This window comes from Pygoscelis adeliae, unplaced genomic scaffold, assembly GCF_000699105.1.
Source record: "Pygoscelis adeliae isolate BGI_AS28 unplaced genomic scaffold, ASM69910v1 Scaffold402, whole genome shotgun sequence".
NCBI classification, from domain to species: Eukaryota; Metazoa; Chordata; class Aves; order Sphenisciformes; family Spheniscidae; genus Pygoscelis; species Pygoscelis adeliae.
This window is the reverse complement of record NW_008824411.1, coordinates 4,467,593-4,477,205: the sequence shown is the minus strand read 5'-3', so window position 1 is coordinate 4,477,205 and position 9,613 is coordinate 4,467,593. Positions and strand designations below refer to the sequence as shown.

The 9,613-nt window shown below is 58.6% G+C and overlaps 1 protein-coding gene across 1 annotated transcript in view; it reads left to right on the top strand.

Annotated features, from left to right (window-relative positions):
• LOC103913998 (cysteine-rich protein 1) overlaps window positions 1–2,927 on the top strand; it is a 25,904-nt gene extending 22,977 nt beyond the window's left edge. Inside the window, exons 4-7 of the mRNA XM_009320602.1 lie at window positions 1,765–1,859; window positions 1,980–2,037; window positions 2,170–2,217; window positions 2,573–2,927. Of these exons, the coding sequence (XP_009318877.1) occupies window positions 1,765–1,859; window positions 1,980–2,037; window positions 2,170–2,210 (194 nt within the window). The 3' untranslated portion in view covers window positions 2,211–2,217; window positions 2,573–2,927. The remainder of the gene's footprint in view (window positions 1–1,764; window positions 1,860–1,979; window positions 2,038–2,169; window positions 2,218–2,572) is intronic.
• The last annotated feature ends 6,686 nt before the right edge of the window (window positions 2,928–9,613 follow it).

The following is a 9,613-nucleotide window of genomic DNA, read 5'->3' as shown; positions in this document are numbered from 1 at the left end:
GGGAACATCTCTGCCTAAACTTGAACTCACTGCTTGCAGCCAGGCTTTGAGGTTGGGTTTCAGCAGGGTACAGTTCATGGCTCCCTCCTGTGACCGAGGGTCCTGGGGCACCTCATTTATCCGTGTGGTTTGATGACAGGAGCTACCAAGGTGCTGGTGTCAGTGTCTGCTTTTCCTGTGTCCCTGTGGATCTGCTTTGATGCCAGTCCAGACGAGCTGGGTTTGCCATGCCTGTAGGTGCAGCCGTGGAGGTGCCAGGACAGGGCTGTTTGACCAAGGAGGGGTTTGGACCTGCTCTTATCAGGCTGCTCTTACGAAACCATCTCTATTGATGCAGAGGCTGAGGAGGGTTCAAAAGCTCCTGGAGGACTGAGCTTGTTGCCTGATTTCTGTGCCTGGAGATAAGGAGTGCTGGCGGAGGCAGAGCAAGCCCTGCTCCGGGGCACCCCGGGGCTCCCAGAGCCTGGCGGTCCTGCTTGGGTGTGCCTTGGGCTGCTTTCAGACAAATTGTGTCTGTAGAGAAGGGGGCTGAGCGGGAGATGATGCCGAGAGGACTGGAGATGGGGTTTGCAGGGCCACCACCAGCTTTCCAGGGGAATCTCGCCTGCGTGGCTGAGAGCCAGGGGGGCCCCTCTGCTGCGAGCCTTGGCAGACCTCCTGCCTGAGTGTTGGTGCAAATGCTTGTGCGAGAGGTGGGGAGTCTGAGCTCTGTCCAGAAACCCTGTGATGGTGGGCCAGGCTCAGGCTCCTGGGGCTGCCAGAGGGAGGACGCTGTGGGCCCCACTGGGCTGTGGGCACAGGAGGCTCTTTGTGCTGCTGGGGGATGGCAGCAGGGCTGCTTGGTGACATTTGGGCACTGCCCCCACTCCCACCTCTGCAGCCTCTGGCTTGCTCCTTGTGTAAGCTGTTGTGGGCATATTTGGATGCCAAAGAAGAGGTGCTTCAGGCTGCCAAGGGCCCCCCTGGGGCGTGCACTGCCAGCAGCGGCTCAATCCCATTGCTCAACCTCCTTTTGCAGGCATGGGGAGAGTGCTCGAACCTCACTCTGACAGGGTTCCTGTGTAAAGCTCTGCTTTATCACTTAATAAATCCCCAGGAACGCAGCTGCCAATAGGACAAGCACATGCATCTGCAAAAAATACCCTCCTCCCCCGCTGTGCCGCAATTAAAAGCCACCCTGTGTTCCCCGCTCTCTCCATAAACATGTCCTGGCTCCAGCAAACAGCACATTGTCCCCCCTGCAGCCGCCTGAGCCCCAGCCAAGCTCCAGCCCCGCTCTGGTTTGCCATGGTGTGTGCAAAATCGGAGCTGTGGCCAGAGCGCCAGTGGCTGGCAGGGACTGGTTTGTGTCGGGGCAGGGCACGGCAATGGCTTTGCCTCCCCAGTCCTCTCCAGCATCCCCCCTTCGCCCCTGCCAACTCTAGTGATTGCTTGGGCTCCAGCTGGCCAGGGAGAAATTCATGCCCTTGCTGGCTGATGTTGGAAGGTGGGAGGTCCCCAAATCTTGGGAAGATGGCTGGAAATTGGTCTGTCTGCATGGATGCGGTGGCATTCACCCTGGGCATGGCACTGTGGTTTTCGATCTGGGTGCCTGGATGTGCACAGCAATGTGTGTGCACAGCAAGCACTTGGGTTTGAAACATGGTCCTGGACAAAGAGACTTGAGAAAATGCCTGAAAATGTCCTCCCTAGGGTTGGTGGCAGGGAGGCCAACCTGCCAAAACTGATCAGTGCCTCAACTAACCCATCTCCTTTCCGTGGCAGCCGAGAAGGTGACTTCTCTGGGGAAGGACTGGCACCGGCCCTGCTTGAGATGTGAGAAGTGTAACAAGACCCTGACATCTGGAGGCCATGCAGAGGTGAGGTTTGCTGCCCAGAAGGTCCCTGTCCCCTGCAGCTAGGGGCTGCAGGAGGGGTGGGATGGGCAGAGATGGAGCTGAAGGGCGGTCGGGGTTGATGCTCTTTCTCTCTCCCTGCAGCATGACGGCAAGCCGTACTGCAACCACCCCTGCTATGCTGCCTTGTTTGGGCCCAAAGGTAGAGTTGCTGAGGCTGGGGTTGTGGGAGGGAGGGGAAGGGGGCTCAGGGCTCCTGTCTCTTGGCGAGGTGCATCCCTCGGTGCGCTCGTCATCCTGCGGCAAGGCTGACCCTGCTCTGGCTCTCTTGCAGGGTTCGGCCGGGGAGGAGCTGAGAGCCACACGTTCAAGTAAACCGCAGGTTGGTGCCTCCCCTCGGAGCTCCCCTCCTGCCTCAGGCTGGGCGGGCTGGCTGGGGCTGTCCCCCCCCAGGCAAGCGGGGAAGGCAGGCTCGCCGCAGCGTCTCTCCAGGCTGGCTGTGACTCCCAGCCCTTGCGCCGGCGCTTGGGAGCAACTTGCTGGGTGCCAGCTCTTCCTCTCCGCCAGCCCCGAGTGACCGTCAGCACCCGCTTAGCTCCGGCAGTGGACACCAAAGGCTTTTGCTTTGGGGCCTGTCGGCAAAGTCGGGCTCTCTCCCGGAGCACCGTTGTCCCTGGGATGTCTCCACTCCCAGCTGAGCCTGACTTCATCCGCCCCTCTCTTCCATCCCTCTCCAGGTCTGACGGCCAGGGTTCCCAGCACAGCCTGAAGACAGCGCAAAAGCACCATGGCAGACATGCATTTTTATTTTTAATTCACTCTGTACTAGACTAGCACGTTAAAAGCAATAAGTAACCAAGGCTGGTGCTGGTGTGGAGAGGGGCTCCGCTCCAGATGGAGTGCTGCCGGGGTGGGGGCGTTGGGACGCCCTGCCGGATAGGAAATTTGGCCCGTATTGCTGAAGGCCGCCTGGAGAGGAGACCGCACCCTTCCAGCCAAAACCCAGCCCTGCTTCTGGCACCCAGCACTCGTGGCTGGGCCCACAGTTGTATTCTCAGTCTTTAATAAACCCAGACCAAAAGATGCTTCCCCCATGTAGCAGCTGTGCTCTCTGTAACTCGCTTGTGAAGCGCTTGCCACTTGCTTAAGGACCCTACGTGGCCTCTGGATCGAGCCTCACCCATGTGATGGCTCCATGTACTTTTGCTCCTGGTGTGTGCGGGCTCCTGTCCTTGGTTGCCCACCCCAGGGGCTGCCTGAGCCCGGGGTGTCAGAGCAGCCCCCGGGTGCCATGGACACTGGGGCTGAACACGCTCTAAGGGAAGGGGTGGTGGGTGTTGTGCCGGTGCTTGTCCAGGGTCGGGGTCTCCCTGGGCTTGGGGGGGGAGGTCCTACCCCACCCACGGCCTCACTGGGTCTGTGTTGTGACATTTGCAGAAGTCTAGAGTGTGGTGGCTCCCACCGTGAGCCACCTCTTGCTGCCTGTGGCTGTCACGGGGTTAAAGCAGAGGCACGCAGTGCTGCTGGACAAGGGTCTGAGACTGCTGACCCACGGTCTCTCTGGCACTCAACAGTCTCCTGGCCATGTCCCAGCCCCTGGCAGTGTCTGCGGGAAAGCCATGCCTGCGGGCAGCCCCCAGCTCTTTGCTCCTGGATCTGAGATGGCACTTTGCAGCCCTCAGTTGGGGCAGGGAAGTGTCTTGCTGGAGGTGGTTAACCATCACATCAGGCAAACCTGGTGTTTGCTGCTTTTGCCCTAAGCAGCCATATGAAAGGGCCAAATAAGGCAGGAGGTTACCTGCAAGGCAGAGCCAGCCTCCCTCGGTAGGGAAGGCAAAGGTGCAGTATTACAAAGCGAGCGCTGGCTCACAAGTGCTTTGCTCTTTCGTATTTCAGCCTCTTTGCCCCGCTGGAAGAACAGCACTGACAGATGTAAAAGATATCGACTTGAGGGATATTTCTAAAATGGTTTCTTAACCGTGTATTTCCCTAACCTGAACCACCCCATTTACATATTCAGAGATACTTCACAACACACTGGGATATTTTTGTCTATGGTTTATGCATGCATTTCCTTAGAGACTGCTCTGCATCTTACTGTCACGCCGGCCTTGCTGGGACTTGGCCAAAACCCTCAGGGGTCGGAGGTACATGTCTAATGTCAAAATCTTCGGTGTCAAAAGCAGCCCGATCTGATAAGCATCTTAAAACTTCCAGTGTGCTTGATGCCAAAAGGCTCTGCACCCACTAGGCATGCTTCAGTGGGACAAACTCGACCAGCTGGCGCTGCCTTACCTCCCACCCAGTTAGCACAACAAATGCAGGCGTCTGTGTCAAAGGCAAACCCTGGCTATTGCTGTGCGGCCACCACCACGCCTCCCAGCCAGCCAGGCCTCATAGGGTCCCCTGCCCTCCTGCTCCCACCGCTGCTCTCGCCAGCAGCCTCCTGTGGGTGCCAGCACCCACGGCTCCCCGCCAGCGAGACACAGTCCTGCTCTCCTCCTCCGCTGGCACCCAGCCCTCCCCTGGGGCACTGGGGACGTGGCTTTCCTCTGCAAACCGGGCTTCAAAGCAAACTAGTGATATAATCTCAGCAGCCTTGAGCGTGCCAGTGAGATAGCATTTACCCTTAGCATTAAAAATAATGGCAAACACAAGCCTTGTCATTCTCTGGGCTTGCGTAAGTGTGTCCAGCTGGGAAAGGGACCCATGAATTGGGCTCCTGGTCTTTCCCAAGAAGGTCCGGCACCAAAACTTTTCACGAGCAGCTAATTCCAGGTGCAAGGAGCCAGGCTAGAAGGGACGAGCAGGGAACCAGCAAGAGATACGGAAAAGCAAGCGCTGCCTGGGGAGAGGCTGGGGTGATCCAGCCCTTCAGCTGAAAGCCCTTTCTGTGGGCAGTGGCTGCAGCTGGGGCAGGAGGCAGTGTGTTGCCGTTTGCAGTGTGCTGCCTGGGGCTGCTGTTTGCTTCGGTCCCTGGCACCGATTTGCAGTGCAGGGGTGGTGGATGCGGATGGCTTTCCCTGCCCTGGGTGCATGGAGGGATGTAGGAACTGTGCAAGGTCTCTGCAGCCTCAGGAAACCTGCAAAGAAGCTAAACCCGATCCTGCAGCTGCCTCCCTGGAGAGGGGGGCAAAAACTGGGGGTCCCTCCAGCAGGCTCTGGGAATAAGCCCTTTGGTACTGATTCCCAGTGCAAAAAGCTCCTTCAGGCTGTCCTATTTCTCTGCTAGCCCTGCAACAGGCACTCCCACTGAGATGGCGTTTAGCCCCAGGACTTGCTGTCAGGATACTCCCCTCCGAGTGCTGTGCTTGTACAAGTCATGCTCTTTGCTTGCTCCAGCCTTGATGCCGTGAGGTTGGGCAGTTCAGGAGCGGGTGACATCTGCAAGGAGCCTTGGTCAAAGAAAATACATGATAAATTGGTTTTTTAAAACTCGCTTCAGTCTTTGGAGAGGAAGCAGAAACAGCTGTATCACATTTGGATAGGAAATCTGCGCCCAAGCCAGGTGCTCCCCTCCAATGCACAGTGAGGCTCGGCAGCGGCCGGCACGCCGGGGAGGTGGGCTGTCAGCAGACACAATCTTTTCTCCATTGAACAGTAAATCTCCGTGGTCTGGAGCGTAAGCTGTGCAGACAGGCAGCAGCGTGGCTTCTAGCACAGCTCGTCTGCGATGCTCTCGGCTCTGAGCCCCGTCGGGAGCTGGGGACGGGTGGGGATGGTCCCTTCCCCCCCAGTGTGGTGATGCCCTGGCTGTGCTGCTCCTGCAACAGGGGAGACGGTGAGAGCAGGATGCTCAGGGCAAATCCCAGCTTTTTGGGGGGAGCAGCTGAGGGATGCTGGCTCAGTGTGCCCTACCAGCTGCTCCCACTGCTTGAGGCAGAGAGGAGACCCTCAGGAGGTGGCTGGCAGTCCCCACGTCCCGCCTGGTCACCAGCCAGCAGCCACGGGGATATCGCTGCCATTGCAGGTGGGGTCAGGGCACGGCCCCAGCCCCGAGGTGCCTGTCTGAGACAGCAAAAGGCGTCAGATGATTTCCAGCATGGTGATGTCCAGCACGAAGGTCCCCTGCTTCAGTGACCTGAAACACCACCGTTGCTGACTCTGGAGGAAGGGGCTGTGCTTCCTCTGTCATTATTTCATAAGCTTGGGCTGAGATCAGTGAAGTTTGTGGATTCCTGAGCCTTGGTTGCTATAAACACTTCGTCACTGTGACAAAAAAAACAAACATCACCCCTTCCTCTGACAGCTGGGTGTGGGCAAGCCCCAACGCCGTGGGTAGGGAAGCAGAAGTGGTTTTGGCAAAGGACAGGAAACAGGACGGGTTCAGAAACTAAACTGCTGCTGTTCCCCGCCCCGCCTCTGCGGTTTTCTGAACAGAAGAAAAAAGGAGAGGGGGGCAGAAAGGGGGCTGGGGGGTCCTTTAGCTGATCTGTAAGAGATGGGGGTGTTGCTTCAGCCCTCACTGGAGGCAGAGTGCAGGCAGGAGGGGCTGGTGTGGGTTGCCCGGCCCTGCATCTTCTTCCCAGTGCAGATGGGACAGACCTTAATCCGAAGCAGGGGACAGATGTGTCCCCGAGCCCACAGCCGGCAAGGGGGACGGCTTACGCTGGTAGCCTTACATCAGGGTGCTGCCCTCAGCATTGCTCTCTAGGGCTGTCCTTAGTGAAAGCAGCAGCCTGGGGGCAGCGCTGTGTCCTGCCAGCCTGGCCGCAGGAGTGGGCTGCAGCTCACGTCTGGGCTAACGCATGCTGGGGAGCCGGGGGGTCTGGTTCAGCGCTGCCCCACTGAGATGCCAGCGGGGCCACTGAGCCTCCCCTGTTAGCTCTGATGGGGACACTGAGTGATACCTCCGGCACTTCCCTTGCGGTGATTCTGTGCCTCATCCATGCAGCCTCCGGCACCTCAGGGCCACGGCAGCCCTTGTGGCATCGGTGGAGCCAGGCACCTGCCGTGGGGCGAGCAGTTTGTTTCCCTGCCAGTGTGTTTCTGCAAATAAAGCTGTGTCCCCTTCAGGGACAGACAGGGCAGAGGCAGGGCCGGGGGAGTGTGGCATGGGGGCTGCGGCAGCAGGGGTTCCTGCTCTTTGCTGCATGGGGCTCATGGGGATGAAGCCGGTCTGTAACTAGGTGGTACCCACCACCACTTCAGGTATTTTTAAGGCTGATTTGTGTTAAGTTCAAAAAGCTCTGATATCTTGCGGGAGAGCAGTCGAGAAAGTGTCTGCCCATCTCCTAACACCTCAGAAATCTGCCTTCTTATCTGGGCAATGGTAAGAGGGACTGTGCAGCTGATGTTGGGCAGCAGGAGCTCTGCAAGCTCACGCGGCGAGGTGGCGGCCCAGCTCTGCAAAGCAGCGGGTTGTGGAAGCCCTGTCCCACTAGCGGAAACAGCTTTGCAGAGGTGGCAAAAAGGGGGTCAAACCTCGTTCCTGATGAGGAACAACATCCCCAGCAAATACTGACGCAGCTGAAGATACTGAAGGCAGAGGGGCTCTGGGTAAGGGAGACGGCCAGGGGTGTATTGAGAAGCGGATGAGACCATGAATCATGGTACTGGAGATTGAGGTCTAATCAGGGAGCAAGGAGAGGAGGGGACAGGCTATTGCACCATCACCCCGTCCCTGGTGCTGACGATCCAGTGTTAGAGAGGAGCTGGGTGCGAAGAGCCCTGGGGACGTTTGCCAGGTCCTGGGTGGCTTTCCCCAGCAAGGACCCTGAGAAGTCAAGTTGGCATCAGGCACTAGGGCTGCTTTTTACTTTCATGGAACATCAACTTGACTATTTAAGTAAAAATGAAACTCCTGAGAACAGAGAATTGTGAGATCTTAGATCTTTTTTTTTCTAATCCTTTCCAATTCACTCATCATACTGAAAGTGCAGACCCTGCATCAGAGGGCCTGAAACGCCAGTGCCTACAGTAAGCATCCAACTGCCAGGAGCCGACCTTGAATTTTGGTGCTACAGCCCACACACAGGCCTGTTGCAGGCTAATTCACTATGTCCAGGAAAACCTGCACTAGAATATTTGTGTAGCTGTTACCGTCCCTCCTGGGGACCCAGTGATCTGTAACTGTTACATGATGCGACTCAGCGTGCTAAATGTGTCCTGGCCATCCCAGCAATACCAGCACGTCTTGCACCCACCAGCGAGGACGGTGCCAGGAGGCAGCTCATTGCTCTCTGGCAAGGAGATGCCTATTTGCGACCTGATGTGGCTGCTCTGAGCCGTCATGCTGATGGCTGAACTACAACAGCAGAGATCCCAGGGTGGCCGGTCTGGAAGGCACCATCATCTCCCCAGCCAGGGAGGGCTGCTCGGCTGACGGAGACATGGGCCCACGACGGACCATCAGCAGCAGATGCTGGGGCTGCTCTGTGCCCGGTGGGAGCTGTGATCCCTGGTCCTTCCCCAGGCGGTGCGGGGCTGGGCATCACTGCAGGCCTGCCCCGCTACGCAGGCGCTCTGCGTTCACAGCCCCTGCGCTGCTCTGCTCCTTCCTGCCGGCATGATGTTCGCCCTGCCGGCAGGCCGTGCCTTTTCCTGCTCAGGTTAACCCAGCGTCCCAGTGAGGGGAGAGAGTGTGGGTATAAAAGAGCTGGGAGAGCATTGGGAAGGAGCTGGAAACGTTTGCAACAGGAAGCGGTGCAGCCTGCCATGATCTGCTCAGGGTGTGAAATGCTTCGGCCACCCAAAGCCTCCCTCGCACGGGCAGGGAGCGCAGCTGCGCTCTGCTCTGATGTCTGCTCAGCTGCCACTGCTGCTGCGGGGAGGAGAGAGGAGAGGAGCGAGAAGCTCTGGCTGCCCCAAGCTGGCGGCGGAGCGTGGGAAGCACCGAGGCATGGCCTGGGGGCCTGGCCAGGACACAGGCTGGCTCCTGCCTGCGCCTTCATGGGGATAAAAGTATTAAACAAAAAAAAAAAAGACCAAAGGGGTTGTTTTCCCAGGAGGAGAGCTCACACCTTCCCCTTGGCAGGGCTGGGCCGAGGTGACATCAGGAAGCCGTGCTGCTGCCGGAGTAAGCAGAGATTGCTGTTATCACATACAATCTGCATGAGGCAATGGGACGCGGCCGTCATCTCTGGCAACGGCCGCCAACAGTGGGGCCGTCTGTGGTGGCGGGTTGCCATGGCGCGGGAGCAAACAGGCGCCCTGGGCCCTGGCTGAGTCACCTGGGGCGGAAATGAGCTGACACACTGTGCCGAAAACGGCCGGCTGCGTGGCTGCATGGCATCACACGAGCCCCGGAAACCGAGAGAGGGCGAAGCCCGGTGACCTCTCCCCGGGAGGAGCATCCCCTGGCCTCTCAGTACATGCCTGGACCTTCCCTTCCCATTGTGGTCCCCACCGCCGCGTTCGCTGCTGGGGCAACCCACAGCTCAGCTCCTCCTGAAACTGCCTCGGTGCCTGGGCAGAGCTGGGGGGCCCAGAGGAGCGGCCGGGCAGGTAGAGCCGATGAGCCAGTTCCGTCCTGCTTCCCCCTGCCCTACAGAGGATCTTGGAGGCTTCCACCGGTCTCCTGTGACCTCACAGGTGCACATGGATCAGAGTGGTGTGCTGACATCAGCCAGTCATTGCTCGTTTGCATCTGTCAGTCCCGGCAGGACCGGGCCTTGGGCAGGGGAGGTGGGGGTGGCCTGGATGCAGCGGGGCAGGGGCTCTGCTGCCGGTGGGGTGGCATCACCATCCCTGCTGGGACAGCACGCTGGGGGCTGTCACACCGTCCACCTCCTTCATCTGTCTACAGCACAAGGTCTATCTCTGCAGCAGGAAACCAT